We start from the raw sequence: 22,376 nt of genomic DNA, 5'->3' as shown, positions 1-22,376 counted from the left end.
AATCGACATTCACAAATGGTGTCAGGACAAGGCATCTCAGTGACAGAGTCACAGGCATGGAAAGTGTGTTAGATTCACACTTCTCTGAAGGATGCCATGATGCTAATGATGCCGACATGCTGAGCTTTGCAGAGAGAATAGTGGGGCCTGTAAACCTGCCAAGTGAACGATGAGCTGGGGGGAACACATGTCTGCGAAACAGAAATCCACCGGCAGATGGTGCTAGCCTCCTTCTTCACATTCCAAGCCTTTCTGCGTAAAGTATCTTGCTAGGCAATGGAGCTATATCAGTAATGAGTGTTTCTAATGTTGGGTTCTTTTCATCATGTTTCCCTTTGCCTCTGTTTCCCTCTTTCTTCTAACTTAGTAAAATCTTGGAAACCTATACGGAAACTCTCCTATGCCTTTGTTGTTAATCTTAACACTCACCATCACAATAACGTATGATGCTGTGGGGCCAACTGCAGGACTGGGTAGTTTTAAATTTTACTCCAATTCTAGGAGGTCATTGGGAATCACACCATGAAAGATTTCAGCTATCCAGGACTGAACTAGTTAATACCTGTAGGATGCACTTCAATAGATAGCTCCAGGAGCTAAGGAAAGCAGCTCTTTGGCAAAACAAACAGTAAGACTATTAAGTATGAGATAATTGTTAGGGGAAATATGACTGACTCTCGCATCTTTTAATATACCTAGCACTTTATCTGTATTGATCTGCTTCTGCTAAAGAGGAAATTCAGAGTTTATCTACCTGCTTGTGCAATCAAGTGTGGTTCTGGACTATTGGCAAATTACAGGAGCCCCACTGGGGTCTTGCCTTTTAGGTTCTAATTTCCGCACCCATCACAAACATGCATAATCAGCTGAGTTAATCAACACTTTATCTCCCATGTGCAGTGTATGTCCAATATCCTGAATTTTGAACGGAAAGGCTTGCAATGGGAATTTCAGTAGAAAACTGTGATACTGAGATTCACTCCATACGAGAGACCCAGTTGGATAATTCAATAACTTTTTGCACAGCATCCAGGTTAGAGGAGGAAACTGCATCTTTTGAAGCTTCAAGTTGAAACTCTAATGTGAGGAAGATACACGATAGGGCAACTGGAACTTCCTAAGCTACTTGAAAGAATGAAGGATTTGATGTATCAGCGTCTTGAAACACGCTCTTACTTAGAAAGGGTGCTATGTAAGATATTTTGAAGACACTTACTCATAGAAGGTTGTCCACCCAGTTTCATCACTCTTGGTGGCTAGGAGGCCTGTGCTTCCATCATAGGTCATGAGTCCAAGCTCTAGGTTTTGGGTAGACACAACTTTCAGGCCACCATTGCTGCCCACAGTGAGAGTGATGATCTGATTGTCAGGCATCAGCAGGTGGCGGGCCATACCATTGCTGTCCCTGCGGATCTTCAAGGAGTTACCATTGTTGTCAACCAACTCAGTGACCTCGTTGTCAGCGCTGTAAGTGAAGTTGTATAAGTATTCTCCTGTCACCAGACTTTGGGTGTACTGGTGAATGCCATCTGCATTGAAGACATACAACTCTTGTTCTCCTGGGGATGCTGCCTCATACTGGTTGAAAGCATTTAGGACAGGCTTATTCTTGCTTACTGCCCTAATCCGAATGTTTCCTAGGTCAGCAATATAGATGGTTCCATCTGGGGCTACAGCTAGGGAAGATGGTGAATTCAATATGGCGTCAGTAGCATAGGCTTCATCCCCAGAATAGCAGTTGCAGTTGACATCATTTTTGCAATCACAGTCTGAGGCAGCACCAGCTAAGAGGCAGATTTCCCCATTGGTGGTCACCTGGCGCAGTCGGTTGATTTTTTTCTCGTCTGTCTCAGTGATATAGAGGATACCGGTATGGGAGATGGCGATGGCACTAGCCGATTCCAGGGCAGAGTGAATGGCCAGTTTGCTGAGGGAGTAATCGATGCCTGGGACCTGGCAGTGCATGGGGCGGCCGGCAATGATGCTCACTTGATGGTTCTCGGTGATCCGCAGGATGACATTGTTCTCCAGTACATAGAGGGAGTTGTCCATGGGATTGACAGCGAGATCAGTTGGCCATTCCAATCGAACCTGGAAAGTCGTATCAAACACTGGGTTTTAGAACGGCTTGTTGAATCGACTGACATTTCCCTACAGAAGATGCGCAAAGAAGTGTGTGTGTGTGTGTGTGTGTGTGTGAGTGTGTGTGTGTGTGTGTGAGTGTGTGTCTGCCTATGGGCTATAGGAAAGACAAGAATGAGTTAGTCAAAGGTATTACTCTAGAGCTCTGTGGTTTTATTATCTGCACAAACTAATGGTATATACAATGAGACGAAATCATTTCAGATTAATAGGGAAATGTTGATTGACATATCACACTTGCACTGCTATATTCTCAAACCTGCAGTGATGATGGAGAAGAGAGGGTAATTACACAGTACCTTTTCTATCCTATAATCTGTTAATGGTTACAATATGTCAGATGTGCTTCAGTGCAGAATTGGGTCTTGCTTTCTGCAACATTCCCTCTAGCCTGCCATTCTGCACTCAGTCATGCTACTTCTTCCCTCCTTGGCTTCATCTAGATTCCTTAGAAGGGTGAGGCAGGAACCCAAGGCCAAGAGCATTCTGCTGCATGGCTCCGGAAATGAGGAAGGAACCCTACCTGGGCCACGTCCATGCTGGAATCGCAGCTCAGAGGACGGACAGCAGTCAGATCATTGGAGCCCAACAGTGTGGAGATGATTCCATTTTGGTCCACCTTCCGGATCATGGTAGCATCCACAAAGTACATGAGGCCATTCTTGTCCACTGCAATACCTGGGCAGGAGGAGAATGATGTCATGCCATGTCTATTTCTGATAGAAGATTTATAGTACAAGATTTGGGAGCGGGAGAGTGCTCTATGAATGATTCTCTGATTGTCCAACAGCTCCAGTGGAGTGGACTAGGACGTCATTAAGTGAATAAACCTCTCACAAACTGTTCAACACACCTCCCTCCAGGATGAGTCCCACCTAACTTTGTTCAGTCCTTCATTCTACGTAGAGCCCTCACACAGGAAGCTAGGTGGCACGGGAGGCAGAATACTGGATTTTGAGTCAGGAAGACCATTCAAATCTTGCCTTAGACCATGACTGTGTAAGTGAGTCACTTAACCTCTCCCAGACTCAGTTTCTTGACTTATAAAATAGGGAAAATAATAGCCCTTGCCTGAGAGGGTTGTTGTGACAATCAAGAGAGATATGACATGTAAAGCAATTTCTAAATCTTAAAAGTGCTATATAAATGTTAGCTATGATTATTATATACAGTTGTTTGCACAATGTTAGTCAAGAGGCATAACATATTATGAACTGCTTTTTAAACCTTAAAATGCTACTATTATTACTACTAATTTGTATTTAGCGTTGTAAGTGGTGTGTGTGTGTGTGTGTGTGTGTGTGTGTGTGTGTGTGTGTGTGTGGTCTCTTTAGCTAGAATGTGGCCAGGGGCTGTGTCTTCTGTATCTTTTGCTCCCCCCACCATACGACTTAGGCCCAGTATTTGTTTGTTTGTTTGTTTGTTTGTTTGTTTTTGCTTTTTAGTGAGGCAACTGGGGTTAAGTGACTTGCCCAGGGTCATACAGCTAGTAAGTGTCACGTGTCTGAGGCTGGATTTGAACTCAGGTCCTCCTGACTCCAAGGCCAGAGCTCTATCCACTGCGCCACCTCGCTGCCCCATAGGCCCAGTATTTTGAATGCAGTGGCTGATGACTACCTAAGCAATACTTCAAAAACTGAAACAGAATTTCTCATGTCAGAATTTCTCTAGTACTTTTCGCTCAATGACCTCAGGGCTCTTCACAAGTACCAGTCTCATACCATTGTCACCATATCTTGTGGGCAGCTATGTGGTGCTGTGAACAGATTGCTGGGCTTGGAATCAGGAAGACCTAAGTTCAAATCCAGCCTCAGACACTTAAGAGCTATGTGACCCTGGGCAAGTCGCTTAACGCCTGTCTGCCTCAGTTTCCCCAACTGTAACATCGTAGTAATAACACCTAACTTCATAGGATTGTTATGAAGATCAAATGAGAATATTTGTAAAGTGCATAAATCAATACTTGGCACATAGCAGGTGCCATCTAAATGTTAGCACTGGGGGATAGAGGATCTCTTGGGTGACCAAGTCTATACCACAAACCCAGGATAGTATCATTTCTTCTGATTTTCTACCCTCCACAAAAGTGAAGAATATCCATCCAAAATAAGATTTTCTTTCCATTTGTACCACAAATGGATAAAGTTTATTTTAAATAGGTGGTTAAAAAAAACCTCATCCATTTATACACAAAGCAATTAATATAAGTTAAATTATACCAGGGAAAGCAGTGATTTGACTACTGGATTTAATTTTATTCAATCTAGATAATGAAGAAACTAAACTCATGTCTTGCATGACTTTTCTTGAAATCTCTTTTTCTTTCTCTTTCTTCCTTCCTTTCTTTCTCCCCCCCTTCTCTTTTTCTTTTCTTCTTTACCTCGAGGGCTCATCAGTGTCGCATCCACAGCCTTTCCCCCATCTCCACAGCGGGCCTCATCAAAGGGTAAGCACTGCTCTCCAGTCCCTGCTACGACTTCTGAGTTCCCAGCTAGGTCCTTGGCTCCCATCAGAGACTTGACGCGGTAAATCCTCCGACTGTTGGTATCTGACACATAGAGTGAGCCAGAAACAGGGTCCACTGCTAGGTAATACTTGTGGGCAGGGTTGTTGCTTTAATGGGATAAACACAAAGAGAAAGAAGAAGAGAACATGGAGCTGGCTAACCAGAAGGAAAACAAAGAAAAACACTCTATGGGTGGTTTTACCATCTAGTATCTTTCCACTTTAATGAACTGGAAAGAAACTAATGCAATAACTTAGTGTTTTAACATAGCACGGCTCTTCGTCATTTCCAGTCGGACTTGTACTCCTCAATTTATCTTAGAACTCATCATTTCCCACCGTGCTAATGTGCTGTTGCTTGATTTAATAGGCATGGAAAGTATCAATGAGATAAAAAAAAAAAGATTTGCTTATACAATAGTAACTCCACATCTATCAGCTACTCATTATCTGTCCTACATCAACCTTAGCATGACTTAAATTTCGATAAACATTTCAGTGTGACAATATTCTCTCTCTCTTTCTTTCCCCCACCCCCAACTCATGAATGTCAGTACCTACCTGCTCTACAACTTTATAGTGTTATGTTGCTCCTTGGCAGTACTGATAGCTTTAAGTGTCCTGCTCAGAGTTAAAAAGCCAGTCTGGGTCTGAGGTGCATCTCAACCAAAGTCTTCCTGGTTTGGAGGCCAATTTCTTATTCACTAAACCATGGCTGCTTCTCATGGCAGTGCTCACTAACATTGTAAAATGTATGATTCCTCAAAGCCTAGAGGTCAGCAGTGCTATTAGAAAAATGAGGCCAAGCTGCTACTCCCCGAACTGTAACGTGAAACACTTTACAATCATTCCCTTGACTTGTCCTCAGACTTTTCTGTGGTCTTAAAATGATGACCAATCCCTTGGTATGGATGGGAATAATACTGATATTCAGGGTGAGGAATGTGGATATAATGATGAGATTGTGCAGTTTTTGGTTCTTTGTTCTTGGAGGTAGAATGCAGGCCTCCTTCACTCATAGAAGGTATAGTCTAAACCTTTACAAAGCCAAACTGAATGAGTGACTGGAGAAAACATGAGTGTACTGGAGGCTGATTGTTAAATTTTCAATGTGACCATTTTTGCTATAATTCAGGGTTGGATTTATGTTGATTGATTGCTCCAGACATAAGAAAGTGTCAGTAATGTAAATTAAATTTAAATGTATTGTAGGTACACTCTCCTCCCCCCTCCCCAGGAGTGCAATGTTAACATTTACCAGTATGCCCCTAGATGTAGAGGCTCTCCCTTTACCACGACTCTGACGTGTCCAGGTAACCAAAATTGGAGCATGGTCACACTTGTCATTTGATGATCTAAGGAGTCCCTTCAGATGCTAATAATGCCTTTCCCTCTTGGATTATTTTCATCTCTTCTGTACATGTCTCACATATACCTTCTTATTTATACTTTGTCTCCCTCATTAGTACACAGGCTTCTTGAGATTGGGACTGTTTTTGCCTTTCTTTTTTATACCTAGAGCTTGGCACAATCCCTGGCACACAGCAGTTACTTAATAAATACTTATTAACTGACTATTCTATCACTAACTAGTTGATAAGCCCTGGGAAACTCAATGAGCTTCTTTGGGTCCTCTTTTCCTCGAATGGAAAGTGAAAGTATTGTATCTAAGGCTTCCTTAGCTCTAGAATGACACGATGTTACAATTTCCTGTACTATAAAAGATAAGAAAGTCTGCCTGATGTGGGTATTGTTCTCACTTTGGCTATTATAAGGACCCTTCCTCAGGATCCAATGAGCAAGTTCATTGTTATGAATTCTTCTGCCAATATTCTGGAATAAGTTTTGGTTTTGTGCAGATGAAAGCATCATAAAGATGAAATTGCTTCACATCATGTCAGATTCCTTCAATTACATAAGGTTTGGGATTTTTTTTTTTTGCAGGAGAGGAAGAACATTTTAGAGAAAGAAGAGAAAATGGAGGATCGTACCACTAGGGCTCCCTAGTCAGTAAGTTGGTAAAACTCCAATTAAAAACAACACTGTTTGGATCCTTTACTGATTTAAAAAACAACAACAACAACTCTAAAACAAATCTTGAAGACTATTTTAAGGAACAGTCTGTGAATTGAGAATGTCTTCAATCATAGCCTCTCCTCAGGTTGCTACTAAGACATATAATTGAACTGGAAACCAAGGTCTTTAGGAAACCCTTGCCTAGATAACTAGTTGGAAAGGCTAGGGGTACTTCTGTTCATTTTTTTTTTGTAAAGTCACTGGAGAATTTAAATGTGTAGAAAACAAATTAGGAAAGAAAACGGGGGAAAAAGTCCACGATATTTCTTAATTAGACTGTGCACTCTTGCTGAAGGAACAGTAACTAGAGTGATCAGCAGAAAGATCATGGCACAGATGCAGCTGCGCCTGTCTGGAAGGTGGATAATTGATTCTGGACTTTCTAAGGAGCCTAATTCTACAAAGTTGCAAAAAACCCCCCACCAAAACCAAACCAAACCCAAAAACCTCCTAATATGGAATGCAGGGAGGAGAGGACACAAATTTTATTCATGACCAGGGCAGTGTTCCTTCTTAGCTCAATAGCATTGGACTCCCAGCCTACCCTACCTCTCCAGCCCCCAAGAGTGTATTTCCTCCTCTATTCACTTAAGGTTCAGCTCAAGTATTCTGCACGAAGTCTCTTCAGGTCCTTCCAGCTGCTACTTTCCTCCCTCCCAAAATGACTGTGTACTTAATTTTGTGTATACTCAAAGAGATACTTCTTGTCTTCCCCTTATAACTGTAAGCTCTTTGAGGGCAGGGGCTATTTATTTTTGTCTTTGTAACCCCAAGACTTAGCACGATACCTGGCACATAAGAGGAGTTTAACAAGTACTTGCTAATAGATTGATATCCAATTATTTTAGGAAAGGTTGTTGGTGTTCAACCAATTCAATCGAATATCAGTCAATTATCCATTACTTGGAAATTAGATGCAAAAAAGAGGACTGGTCTCCTTAAAACATCTGTGTCCCTTATGTTCTTGTCCTTTGCCCTGCTGGCCCCAAATTCTTCACTGAGGTGAGCCAACAGCCCTATAGGAGATTTGTAAAGGTGGTGCCTTCGGGAGATGCATTAAGTTAGAAGGGATATAGTTGGGCCTAATGGTTTTATGTAGAACTTTTCCCTATTTTAAAAACCTCAGGATAGGATCAGGAAGGACTGTGGACATACCAGCCAAAGGAGAATGTTGGGTGGGGAGGGAGAATTTCTTATGAGTGTTATCTTTTGCTCTCTCAAACTCCAGACCTTTTCAGCTTCAGTTGCAGGAACTAATTTTGGGGCCTATCCGAGAAGGCCTTTCACATGTGTTTGATCTCCATTGTGTGTGATGGGTTTAAGTGGGATTTAATCTTCTTGATCCCCAGACATCACTGTCTCTGCCACTCCCACTCAAAGGAACAAATAGATTATTTCCTCAAATCCATTGTCATGCATTTCTACTTGAGGAAAAAGTTTACTTACAAGTACTGATGGAAGTTATTTTGGTCAATTTCTACCCACCTCCCAATTAAAAAAAGAAAAAGCCCGTTTCCTTTCCTTCCAGCAAGACGATGCTCTACATCAGTGTTGCCTATTGTATACCATATGCGCAGTTTTGAATCATGCCTTTAGATCTATATGCCATGACCTATTTAGGCAAAAGAGGTTAGGCTATCCTCACCTCTTGCTCAAAATGGATTCTGAGATCTATGTACATTACTAGTCCATCCAGCAGTTGGATCCATTCTGACTAGCAGATTGACAATTAACTTAGTTTAAAAAAAGATCATAAAGACAGAAAAGAATTAGTAATGAGTTGAAAATGAGTTTTTGACCCATTTCCAGTTCATTAAAGCTTTTGTGAACCCTGTCCAGCATTTACGAAAGACAGAAGTTTGCCTCAACTGTTTAGCCCAATTACGGGCCGCATCCAGCAGCGCCCACATAGGAGTTCACTGAGGGTTCATTACCTTATTATTATTATTATTATTAATTACTGTCAGCTTATTTGGCTGCTTTTCATAATTGCTAAAGCTTATCATATCCACAACACACAATTAGCACATAAAGAGAACTGTATTTTATACATAAAAATATACATTCCACAGAGAAGCACAACACAAAAAGCAAACACAATGAAGCAAACAAACCAGATTAAATTAAATATGGGAAAGAGTTCTTGGTCTTACCTATGTTTAAACTCTTTATTTCTTTATAGAAAGAAAACAGAAGGAAAAAAGAACAAACAGTTAGCTGAGGAATTGATGGTAAAGCAAATATAACATTTTAGTTTCTTTTACAAAGGGGCCCAAAAGAAGCGTCATTCCCTCCCCCGCCCAACTGCAGCTCCAGTTTTAATTTGGGGAGTTGTTTCATCTGATACTGAACTCTTCGGGAAGCTTGGACAGCTGCTTTGCAAAACTCCTCAGGGTCTTAGCCAGAATACCCTGGCTGCTGTAGAACACAGGCAGCATCAGATGAAAATGTTATTTTGGCTTTGAGGTAGGGTCACCACCATTTTTTAAGGAAAATTTTTTTTTGGTGAGGCAATCGGGGTTAAGTGACTTGCCCAGGGTCACACAGCTAGTAAGTGTCAACACACCGGGTCACTATCATTTTATAGAAGACTTCTGCTCACACACCAACTCAGAGATAACAAATATTCTATAGAACACTGTGGGAATAGCCCTATTTTTCCTCTTGTTCCCTCTGACCCTATACCTGTCCATATTCTTTCTCTCTTTCTCTCTCGAGCACGCGTGCTCACTCTCCTTCTCCCTCCTTCTCTCCTCTCTAATGGTAACCTCTCAATAGTTTGTTCTAATAAGGAGTTGAGAAAGCATGGAAAAATTTTAGGACTCTCTCAGTGAATGGTAAATTTTAAATAGTCCTCTCTGTCACAACCAAATGGCTTCACCCTTCTCTCTCAACAAATCTCTTTGCATAATTACTAGAAAAGTAGCAAAGGCATCTGCTTTTCTCCTCTCTCTGTCCAAGTCAGTATTTTGGCAGATTTAGGGCTGAAAGGCAGGCAGGTGAAGAAGCGTGGGGCCTCTACATCCCAGATGGGGTCTTCAAGCCCCTAGGTGACAGAATAGGCTATGTCTGAGATACCTCCTTTATAGGAAAGAGGTAGCAAGAATCTCTTCCCCACTGTTTCCTTCTCCTGGGAGAGTAAAGAGAACTCTTGGGGGCAGGGTTGCTGTGATTCCTGCCTGGGGTGCTATTCAGGCCCCAGCCTAGGGCCGTCATTAATGGTAGGTTTGCACAGGGATTACATTTTTACTGTTTTATTCCAAAGTGTTAGTTTTTTAAAAAAGTTAATTAAATGATGCCAGTAACTCCTGAGCTCTGACTGACATAGCACAATTTAAGATTCATTCTGCAAACCGTGCTGTGTCACAGTGGCAGCTGGGAATTCTCATGTCTATTTTATATTGCTTAATGAAAGTGAAATGTTATCTGCCACCAGTGCAGTAATATTTGGCTCTTAATTATTGCAATATCAATTCTACTCTTTAGTCAAGATTTTGTGCAAGACTTGAAGGGATTTGGGTTTGCAGTCTTGACCTACTTCTTTCCCGAGAATGTTGGCTCCAAGTTGATTAATATAATTTCTATGATGGGGGAAGAAAGAGTTTCTGATGGGGTCAAGGGCAGATTAAGGGAGAGGGCTTATGCTAGCCACACCCAGGGAAGAAATACTCCTCCCCTTAAATCATCAGGCAGAAGTGGTTATTTTTTAGAATTGCTCATCTCAGACGGGAGGAAAACAAGATTTAAGTGGAAAGAAAGAATAATAGACATTAAAAATTCCTCTTATCCTTGTCTTCTGCCAGAACACCTCTGTAGATTTTCTAGACTTTAAAAGTAACTAGCTGTATGATCATGGGTGATTTTCTTCTCTCTGAACATCAGTTTCTTCATCTATAAAAAGGTGGACAATACTAATTGCATTACCTCCTTCCCAGAGTTACATCAAGGAAGGTGCTTTGTCATCCTTAACATCCTATCTAAATGTGAGCTATTGGTATCTGTTTTTGAGGTAGTATATATAATAGAAACAATGCTAAGAGGTGAGTTTGAATTCTGGCCCTTCTTTTTTGTACTCTCTACCCTTGCAACTTTGGGCAGTAATAGCTAACATTACAAAGTACTTTCCATACATTATTTCAATTAATCTCTGAAATAGTTCTCAGAAGCAGGAGCTATTTATTCTTCCCATATTGCAGATGAGGAATGTGAATTGCCCAGGGTCACACAGTCAGTAAGTGTCTGAGTTGGGATTTGAAGTCAAATCTTTCTTCCCAAATCTAAGGTTTTGTTTCTTTTTTTTTTTTAGGCAACTGGGGTTAAGTGACTTGCCTAGGGTCACACAGCTAGTAAGTGTCAAGTGTTTAGTCTGAGGCTGGATTTGAACTCAGGTCCTCTATCCACTGCATTACTTAGTTGCCCCCCAAATCTAAGTTTTGCACTCTCTGCACTAACACTTGCTGTTGTTCCAGGGTGCTCCCCCCATGGGGCCCAAGCTCTTCATTTGTAAAATGAAGGGAGAGGCTTAGATGACCTTAAAGGTGCCTTCCAGGTCTCAACTCTATGGTCCTATGAAGCCATGAAGATTCAAACATACTGTGTCAGCAATGGGTCTTCTGCTGGGTTAAGTTATGGTAAAATTGTGAAAGTGGCAAATTTTGGATTTGCTGCCTGTATTTTCCCTGGAACCTTTTTCTTTCTCTACTTCTATTACTTTCTTCCTACCTGACACTCAGTGCTCTCAAGCCGACTCATCCTCCTGTCACTCATAGAAGAGAGTGATAAATTTTTCCACACTTCAGCTGACTTTACCTTTTCCAGTAGCATTTGCATTGTAAAAGAAGAGGCCTAGGTCAGTGAATTATCTCCAAAGAATGAATTGCCAATGGTTGAATATCAAGAAGCAGAGAAAGACATATTTTGGTCAGAAGGTCCGAGAACCATACATTTAGAGTTGGAAGGGCCTTAGTAGTCATCAAGTCCAACTTTCTCATTTTCTACATGAGGAAACTGAGGACCAAAGAGGTTAAGTGACTTGTAGATTACAGGATCCAGAGACCTTGAGCTGGAAGGGACCTTAGAGGTCATTGAGTCCAACACCCTCATTTACAGATGAGGAGACTGAGGTCTGAGGAGGTGAAATGATTTGCCCAAGGCAATACAGGTGGTTTGTAGCAGCACCAGCATTCAACTTCACACTCCATGATTCTTTTTTGTATCTCCAGAGCTTAGTACCTGACACATAGTAGGTGCTTAATAAATGGTGATTAGATGATTGATTTCCTCTGTACCATGACCCAAAGTCACACGCATAGTAAATAGCAGAGGTGAGATTCACACTCGGGTCTTTTGACTCTAAAACCAACATTCTTTCTCCTTTGCTACACTACTTCTTTGCTTCCTGGTGGCTCTCAAATCACACCACCAGGCCTATTCTACCCCTCCCTTTATCTGATGTTCCATATTAGTATATAGGATAACCGAGGCCCTCAATCATCTCTCTGTGCTGCCCTTTCCAGAGTCCTAAATTTCAGCCTCTGCCAGCACCAGCAGCAACCCTGTAGCCAGGAGAGGCACATCTCCCATTTTACTTCATTATTGCCACCTTCATTTACAATAATGATTACAGCGATAATAATGCTTAGCATTTACACAGCAGTTTCTATTTTCAGAGCCTCTTAAAACCATTCCAAGACTCTCATCAGTCAGGAAGCTTAGATCGAGTACCTCTCCTGTCCCATCATCCCAGGCTGACCCAAACCTACTCTTATTCCCAATTCCCACCTTGCAGAGAAGAATAAAGCTCTAGGTACCTTTTTAGGATATAAGCTCCCTTGAGAGGAGTGCTGAGGTCAGTTCTATTTCTGTGCAGTGCCACGCACACAGTGGGAGCTTAATGAATATTAAAACTAAAGCAAGCACAGTCAGGAGGCTATATTGGCTAGGTGAGTATTGCCGACCCCAGAGGAAAAGGTACTGAAATCTCTTTCTTACGGCCTTAGCAATCCACATCACTCACACAAACCTTCCAGCCCCCTCCCCTACTCCACTGAGAAAAAAAAAAGTAGAGTTTCTTTTAGTCTAAATGACCTAGATGGATAAGCTATTTCACTGGCTAACTGCCAATACTGTTTTACTTTGTGCTGTGTAGACCAGGCATAGGGCCCAAACATTCCCTATGTGTCCTGCTCACAATCACATGGCTGACTTAGCTCAGCTTCTCAAAATCTGAGCCAGTGAGCTCTCGGATAGCATCCTGGGTCATCCCTCCATCTATCTTTCTACTTCTCCCTCTCCTTCCCTCCCTCCCCATCCATTCCCAAAGCACTTGTATCCTTGTACTGAAGGAATTTACTCGTCCTTAGTTTTCACTTTGGCATCAGGCAGAGCCAATCCTATTTAAAGTTGTGAAAGAGAAGTTTGTCTTTGCTATCCCTTTTTCCTCATCCTTTCCCCTCTACTTTAAGAGGTCCTCATGCTCCCTTTCTCTTATTTCTTCATCCTCCAACCACCCATTACTCTTAGGCTGGTCCCTGGCCTCTGAATTTGGCAAATTAATTCACTCTACAGTGTTAGTGACTTAATATGCAATCCTTCCCCAGAGAAAACCGTGCTCTGCTTCAAAGAAAGTCTTCAGGAGAGGACAATGAAGGACAAAAAGGCATTTCAGGTACTAGGGATGTATACAGGTGATTTTTTTTTCTCCCTCCTACAGGACTACTTCCTGTTTTCCCTCCATACTATATAAACTGATCTATATGTTAGGTCATCCCTGGTAGCAGGAGGTATTTGATCTGTGATAATTCTTACCCTGTCTTTGCCTGTGTATATGTGGAGGGGCAGGGAGAAAGGACAGGAAGTATCATTTAAATACAACCCCAAACCAGGGCCTAGCTCATTCAATTCTGGGATGGGCAAGGGGGGTGGGGAGAGAAGCTAACTCTCTCTGGAAATTCTTCAGCTGCCAACTTACAACCCAGCAAAGAAATCAGCAAGCCATGCGTCTCCCTCCCTCCCTCCCTCCTTCACTGTTTTCTGTTTTTAAAGAGATGGGATTGACAGCCCTTTGTTTCCAGGCATGTAGTGGGAAGAAAAGAAGAATCAAACCGCTGTTCTTATACAAGCTTAACTCCTAATCGGCTCCGGGTACCTGGCTGCTGAAAACAGGAACAAACCCAAGGACTGTTTAAAAAAAATGATACAGCTGTCGAAAGAAATCAGGACTCAAGCCCCCTTTCCCCCACCCTCATCACGCAGCGCTCGGCGTGTTCAAGAGAGGCGTCTCACTCTAAATCCGGAGAGCCCTGTCAGCTGTGGAGGTGGTGGCTGACATCATTCCTCAAAATCTGGGCACTCGAATCTCTTGGGCTTTGAAAATGATTGGCAGGAGTGAGTCTTGAGGGGACCAGGAAAGGAAGGAGTCTTTCTAGGGCAGTTCAGTTCATCTGTGGGACACTGGCAAGAACACTGGCTCTGAAGTCAGAGGACCTGGGTTCAAATCTCCCATCTGTTGCTTACTACCTGTGCGACTAACCTTGGGAAAGTCACTGGCCTTCGGCTTCCTCATTTGAAAAAGGGAAGGATTGCATGAGAGGGCCTCTGAGGTGCCTTTCCAGATTTCGGTCTGTGACTGCATGATCGATGCACCATCTGAGCTACAGTAAATGTCTTATACGTGGGGAAAGAAGGGGTGGCCTTCGCAGGATTAAAAAAAAAAAAAGCAGCAAAACTCCCAACACTAACAACCCAATGAAGAGGCTGAGATGGTAAAGGAAAAGATTTATAGAGGATGTTGAAGAGTTAACTCTTAAAGTCTCAAGGCTTAAGTTTCCAGTTTCAGGAAAATTCAAGACTCTTCTTTGTCCTTTCCTTTTCCTTCACTGTCAACTGTAAGCCCCTTGAGGTCAGGAGTTATGGGATTCTCTTCCATCATCCTTTTCCTTCTCACACAGTGTGCCTAGTACAGAACTGCACTCGGGAGGCACTCATATACTGTCAGACTATTAGATCATTGGTGAAGAAAAGCAACACTTCCCCCCAGCTGTCTGCCTGACTGTAAACAGCTTGGGTACAAGCTTCGGTGAAGGAGCAGGGGGAAGCTATGAAGGAGAGTAACACTTTCCCATTCTCTGTGGTTTCCTTTTATCCATGCTGTCAATATCTGTAACTGAGACCTGGTAGACCCAGAGCTTCTTCATGGCTCTATCTATTGTTGTTCCAGAGATAAACCTCTTTGGATGGGAGACAGACACCACAGACCTCACCTCCAGGGCTGGAGAGCCTGATCACCTGCCTTGGGAAACTCAATTTTATAAGCGCATGAGTTTGAGCCGACCATGTGTCGGTCACCGTCTGCCCAGAGTGACTTGGGATGCAAGTGGAAGGGCCAGCAACGTGCAGATGAAATGCTACTGTGGAGTGCCTGCCACAGGCTGGGGCCTGGGGACTTACCCTTAAAGGTCAGGCTTGTGCAGCCAGGCTAATCCACTTTCCAAAGAAATCTGGAAAGATCCAGAGAGTTTTGGAGAGCTTCTGCTCAGAGATTCAATAGATCAATTACTTGTCTCCACTTTGCTTTTATGGCAAGAGTTCTTGGCATGGGGTTACAGCCTTAGTCCTTCTCTTAAATACTGTTGCTCTCTTCAATAGACTACTCTGGTGAGCCCCAAAAGCTAGCAGCTGCTTGTGGTACCACTTCTCTTGTTGGACATGAAAGACTCAAGCTCTCTACAAGCCAAGTTCCCCTGCTGGGACCCAACACTAACCTTTTCCCAACCTGTTTCTCGTCTATGTGAGGGGCTCCCCAGGGGAGGAGGAGGTGGAGACAGAGGATAGATCTTCCAGAAGGGAGAGATGAAGCAAGAGGAGCTGGCTGCATGAGGATGCTTACCGTAATTCGAGGATGCTGGTCACGTTCCGAGAAGGGAAAATGCGCCGGATGTAATTAAAATCCCCGACATAAAGACTCCCATCGATCCCCACAGCCAGAGCCACAGGAGCCAGAAGCTTGTTCCCTTCGGCGAGACCATTGCAGCTGGGACAGGAGATGCTCCTCCTCCGCCCATTTCCCATGATGCTGGTGATGATGGCAGGCTGCTGGGTCAGGAACTGGTTCTCCCCAGTACCCTTATGGAGGATTCCTAGGGAAGAAGAAGTGGGAACGATGAACAGAAATCCACAGAGAAGAGTTTCTGTTGGCCCCATGGTGAATGGATCAGGGATGATGGGTGGGCGAGAAGAAGGGAAAAGAGAAAAATCAGGTAACGATCACCTTGAGGGAAGCAGGAGTGCATTTTATCTCCCCAAAACTGCTTGGGAATAAACAGTATGGCCCATGTGTATTACAGACCAATGGCTGTACCTGTGATTTCATGGGTATAGGGAGCTCCCAGATGAAGAGACCCCCTTTACCAATACAGGTTGGCACTTTCTTTGCAACTCACAATCTTAAGGAGCTGCCTAAAGTACTGAAAGGTTGGTTGACTTGTTCAGGGCCACACAGCCAGTATGTATCAGAGTTGGAACTTGAACCTGGGTCTTCCTGGCTTTGAAGCCAGCTTTTTATCTAATTCTGCTGCTCATATAATAAACCTTCATTAACTGGGACTCTTCTTAAATTGTCATGGTACTCCAGTGTTAGGAGAAAAAAGAGCCTCTAATAATTAGCATTTACATAGTGCTTTAAATTTTGCAAATCACTTTACATATGTTTTCTCATTTGGTAACAACTCTGAGGTAGGTGCTATTGTTATCCCCATTTTTCAGATGAGGAAACTGAGGCTTATTGAGATCAAGTGAGTTGTCCTTGGTCACATGACTGGTAAGTTTCTGAGTCAAAATTTGATGCCAAGTCTAGCGCTCTATCCCTTGTGCCATAGTCAATATGATGGATTTATTTAAGGATAGGAGTTTCCAGGTTCCATCCTGAGGTCAGTACCACAGCTAGTTCAACTTCAGTACTTTCTATGTCTTTGGTCATCCATGGAGGTGTGAGAGGCAAGGGCTAGGTAAGTATTTTTGTCTCCAATCTGGAAGCCTCTGCCATATTCTGTCACCCCTGCGGGCTGTGCGGAGGGGGCTGGGCTCAAACATCTACAACTACCCCATGAGTGTTCCAGTCATAACCCTAGAGAGGGGCTTGAACTAGATCCTCTGTATCTGTGTGTGACATGGGTGTATGAAAGCAAAGTTATTATGCCTGTTTTACTCCCCACCCTGCGTGTCCACTCTGTTCATCTTATTCCCTGTATCTCCAATCTATGCTCTCATTCTGCCTCCTAACTTTAAGGCTTCCTGTATCTCTATTATTCGTGTCAGCCACTTCCAGGTATAAACCTGTCATCTGTGATAAACCCCACCTCTACCTGAACCCTGGGCAGTTAAATGGTATAGTGGATAGAGTGCCTGCGTGGAGTCAGGAAGACTCATCTTACTGAGTTCAGATCTAGCCTCAGACACTTACTACCTATGTGACCCTGGGCAAGTCACTTGACCCTATTTACTTCAGTTTCCTCACTTATAAAATGAGCTTGAAACCACTCCAGTATCTTTGCCAAGAAAATGCCAAATGGGGTCATGAGTCAGACATGACTGAAACAACTCAACAGCTACCTGAGCCACATGCACCCATTCCCCTTCTCTTTCCTGGTTTTCTTTTGTAGAGTCCCTTTCTTTCTTTTTTTATTTTTTTTATTATTAATTTATGTATAGTCCCTTTCTGCTGTGCATTGGGGAACCCCTAATTCAAGTGTGAGTAATCTTTCTTTCATTCTAGATTATTTTCTTGCCTTTTTCCTACCATTGCTCAAGAGAATGTCAAGCAACTTCTCTATTGATATGACTTCCCAGACCACAACACCCTTCTCTGGTTACTAACTGCTATATTTATTATCTCTCCTTATTAGAATTTAAGCACCTTGGGGCAGCTAGGTGGCTCAGTGGATAGAGCACTGGCCCTGGATTCAGGAGGACCCGAGTTCAAATCTGGCCTCAGACACATAACACTTACTAGCTGTATGACCCTGGGCAAGTCACTTAACCCCATTGCCTAGCCAAAAACAAAACCAAAAAAACCACAAGAATTTAAGCACCTTGGGGGGGGGTGGACTACTTCACTTTTATATTTGTATCCCCCAAACAGCACAGAGCCTGATACATTATAAATTCTTAATAAATACTTTTTCTTCCATTCATTCATTCATTTGTGGAAACTTGGCTCTTGCTTGAAGATATCACATTACCCACAGTCCTCTCCCATTACCACTGCCATCTACTACCTTCAGGACCCATCTTTAGCTCCCTAAATAACTCCTACCCTTGGTTCAGATTCTTCCTTTGAACACTGACCACTATCATTGGCCTAATGATGAGACTAACAGTGACATGGCCAAGCTATGTTTGAAAATTTCTACCTCTATTCCTAGGAGTAACAAAACTCAGGTATACCAGAGAGAGACTAGTATCATCAAGGTCAAATTCTGCCTAAATAGCCCCACCTCTACTATATGAGAAAAGTATACTTTCTCTCCCCTCATTCTCTTCTTACCCCTTACAATCTGGCTTCCAACTTTCTCATTCCACTGAAACTGTTCTCTCCAAAGTTACCAATGATCTCTTAGCTGCCAAATCCAATGGCCTTTTTCCAATCCCCATTCTCCTTGACCACTCTCTGCTGCTGATCACCTCCTCCTTGATGCTTATGGAGGTTTTCAGTAAACTCTTCTCTTCTGGTTCTTCTCATACCTCTACCTGCTCCTTCTCACCCCAGGTCTCCCTCTGAGTGCTGGGCCCTTTTTTCTTCTCCCTCTCCACTACTTCACTCAGTGATCTCAGCAATTCCCATGGATTTCATTGCCATCTCTATGTGCTCATGATTCTCAAATCTAGCTATTTTGCCCCAACGCCTCTGTTGACCTCTAACCTTGAAGTAGATGTCCACTAGACATCTTAAACTCAACATGTCCAAAACTGATCTCATTATCTTCCCCCCCCCCCCGTATCCTCCCTTCCCTATTATACTAGAGGGTAACACCATCCTCTCAGTCCCTCAGGCTCACAACCTAGGAGTCATCCTAGACTCCTCATATCCAATCTGTCGTGGAGGCCTCTTGATTTCACCTTTGCAACATCTCTTGAATATGCCCCCTTTGACATTGCCACTGTTTACCTCCTGGCTGGACTACTGCCATAGCCAGCTGGTGGGTCTGCCTGGCTCCAGCCTCTTCCCACTCCAACCCATCCAGCTACCAAAGTGATTTCCCTAAAGTAAAGGTCCGATTATGTCAGCCCCCTCAAGCCCTCCCCCATTTCCTACTCAATAAACTCCAGTGGCTCCTTATTGCTTCCAGGACGAAATACAAAAGCCTCTGTTTGGCATTCATAACCTAGCCCCCTCCTGTCCTTCCAGTCCGACACCTTACTCTCTACCTCCTACTCTCTGATCCAGTGACACTCTTTGCTGACTCATGAACAAGACACTCCATCTCCTGGCTCTTGGGCATTTTCTCTGACTGTCCCCCATGCCTGGAATGCTCTCCCTGTAAAATTCCCTGGCTTCCTTTAAACCCCAACTAAAATCTCATCTTTAGAGGAAGCCTTTCCCAACCCCTCTGAATTCTAGTGCCTTCCCTCGGTTAATTATTTCCAGTATCTATTTCTCCTGTATATAACCTGCTTGTACATATTATTTGCATGTTGTCTTTTCCATTAGATTATAATCTCCTTGAGGGAAAGGACTGTCCTTTGCCTCTGTTTGTATCCTCAGTGCTTAGCACACTGCTTGGCACAAAGTAGGTACTTAATACATATTTACTGATGGATTGCCTCAGATACAACAGAGAACTGTTGATGGCTAAGTTAGGCCCTGGAAGCAGCATGTATTTCCATGACTCATCTGTATTTGAAAATCCCCATCTTTCTCTTTCTTGGTGCCTTGAAGTAGGAGCACCAAACTCTAGATCCAGCGAGGCATTATTCACAGTCTCTGCTCCTGAGGGGAACATACCTCAGGCATGCCAGAGGACGAGATTAGTGGTGGCAAGGCCATGACCTCTGTGGAAAATCTTTTCTCTCCTTTGAGATAAATGAGCACTATGGAACCAGACTATTGATTCACACCAATGTGTGTGCCACTACTTCTCCATTAGAGTGTTCTCTCCTTTGGGGCAGTTATTTTTGTATCTCTAGCACATACAGTGCTTGGTACATAGAAGGCATCAAATTGAATCCCTGACTGGAAGTGCCCTACAAAAATGTGAATGATTAATCCTCTACTATGGTCACTGGTCTGTGTAATGGTGATTCAACATTATTCTTCACAGAATCACAGACTCCGAATGAGATGGTACCTCAAGGGCAACTTAGGTCATACAGGTCCCATACCTGAAGGGGAATCTGCTTATACTATCCCAGGAAAGTAGGCATCTAGTCTCTACTTGAATTCTTCCACTGAGGGGAGACCCACGATCTTTTAATCATCAAAGAAATATCTCTAAGTTTACTACAGCATTCTGCACTTCCTTCTTGCTTCAACACTTCAAAAGATCCATGATTAGACTGTAAGTACATTTACTAAGGCAGAGAAACACAACAATTTTTTTAGAAAAAGAAATATAGCAGCAATGCTCAAAACAACAAAAAGCAATTTCTGCTTAACTCTTAATTAAATTGACACACTTGAAGCATTCCTCTAGCACACCAGTGAATCAAATTTTTTGCTTTGCAGAGAGTGTCCCAAAAGTATTAGTGCCCATTTAAGTTATTAAGGCTTATATTTAAAAAAATATTTTATATGTATAAGCTGTATTAAGGGAAGGGGAAGGAAAGGAAAAGCTCAACACAAGTTACACATGTCAATCCTGTGGAAGCCTTTCCTCATGACTTTTTATACTAGGATCTGGCCCTCAGTAGAATTTTGGGGTTGAATCCAACATTTGGGGGAATAGACTAACCTGATATAAAATATTCCCTTTATTATTATTATTATTAGCTATATTTGAACCTGAGGCCTCTGGACTCCATAGCTAGTACTCTTTCCACTCTACTATCACAGAACGAATGAACATACCACTTTTGACATTGAGTATGTGATGCTTGTCCAGAGACCAACCCCCCAGATTGGAAGGGTCCAGCTCAAATCCTTGAAGCAACGCCGTCCTTTTCTCCCACAGAATCAGGCTAGGGCAGGTCTCATATTCAAACCCAACTGAGACTGAAAAAGAGAAGAAGAAAAAAGAGACAGAACACATCTTGATTACTCCTTAACTGTCTGACAAGAATGAGTGGACTGCATTCTCTGTCATAAAGACTCGGCCCCAAAAACTCGCTCAAGGAGGGGGGCTGATTGCCCTTTTCTTTGATTCCGCAATGTTAAATTCAGATTTCCAGGCTGGACTCAACCTGGTAACTTTACACAGCAGTGCTCTGTGGGGACGTGAAGACCTTTCACGTGAACACCTGGTTTCACAAAATGACCCCACTGACGTGGAGGGAGTAGACGAATCATTTAAAAACCTAGTAACACTCCTCTTTACGGTAGGACAGAAGACCGCGTCCCTCACCCTGCTGTTCCCTGCATGTGTTTATTATATTTTGTGTTACTTATTCTCACTCACCAGGAGAAAAGCCCTTGGAAACATAGCAGCTCATTTACAAGGAGATTGTGGGGGCAACAGCTTATGTTAGTTAATACACTTTATCCATTCACTCAGGATCCCACAGAGTGGCAAGAGAGGCAGGCATTGGGGCACAGGCCTTCAAATCAGTGAAAATTCAGGGAAGAACAAAAGGGGATTTAAAAAAGAATGGGGTTGAGGGGCAGCTAGGTGGCGCAGTGGATAGAGCACTGGCCCTGAAGTCAGGAGGACCTGAGTTCAAATCTGGCCTCAGACCAAACACTTGACACTTACTAGCTGTGTGATCCTGGGTAAGTCACTTAACCCCCAGCTGCCTAAAACAACAAACAAAAACAAAGAAAAAAAGTGTGGGGCTGGTTTGGGGAAACCCCAATTTGCAAGAGTAGGACACCTCCTAAGACTTGTGTAACATAGCAATGAAGTAGAGGACACGCCCAGCTCCATAGGAGGTGCTCCAGGGTAAGCAAATCAGGACTGACTCCTTTATCTGTATAGATTAGTGAAAGAACCATGGACTGGGAGAAAGAAGAACTGAGTACTAGTCCTGGGTATGTTACTGGCTTATTATTGTTTCTGGACCACATTTTCTCTACTTATTTTTGTATTTCTTTGAGGCAATCAAGGTCGAGTGACTTACCTGGGGTCACACACTAGTAAGTATCTGAGGTCACATTTGAACTCAGGTCCCCCTGAGTCCAGGGCCAGTGGTCTATCCACTGTGCCACCTATCTGCCCCTTTCTCTATTCATAAAAGGGGAGAATAAGCTCCTCCCTACCTTTATGGAATGAGGAGAGAATGAATCATATAAATAATGTTAAAGATTTAAAAATTCTTAATTAGAAACGTACCGTAGAGCTACAAGGCACTGTTATTATCACAAGGCAATGTGGTCCAGTAGAGAGAATGCTAGATTTAGAGTCAGGAGACCTGGTTGAAATCCCAGCTCTGACACTTATTAGATGTGTAATCAGGAAGAAGTCACTGAAACTCTACGGGCCCGTTTCTTCATCCATAAAAATGGG

General features: G+C 42.9%; 1 protein-coding gene across 1 annotated transcript in view; it reads right to left on the bottom strand.

Annotated features, from left to right (window-relative positions):
• The window catches only part of TENM2 (teneurin transmembrane protein 2), a 376,176-nt gene that overhangs the window by 27,168 nt on the left and 326,632 nt on the right, over positions 1-22,376 (bottom strand). The window contains 6 exon segments of the mRNA XM_020992339.2: positions 1,217-2,091; positions 2,666-2,820; positions 4,523-4,755; positions 8,877-8,897; positions 15,611-15,860; positions 20,786-20,929. Coding sequence (XP_020847998.2) covers positions 1,217-2,091; positions 2,666-2,820; positions 4,523-4,755; positions 8,877-8,897; positions 15,611-15,860; positions 20,786-20,929 — 1,678 coding nt within the window.

This window comes from Phascolarctos cinereus, unplaced genomic scaffold (assembly GCF_003287225.1).
Source record: "Phascolarctos cinereus isolate Bilbo 61053 unplaced genomic scaffold, phaCin_HiC Scaffold_2;HRSCAF=192, whole genome shotgun sequence".
In the NCBI taxonomy this organism is placed as follows: domain Eukaryota; kingdom Metazoa; phylum Chordata; class Mammalia; order Diprotodontia; family Phascolarctidae; genus Phascolarctos; species Phascolarctos cinereus.
The sequence above is the reverse complement of the archived record's forward strand: the minus strand, read 5'-3'. Positions and strand labels throughout refer to the sequence as shown.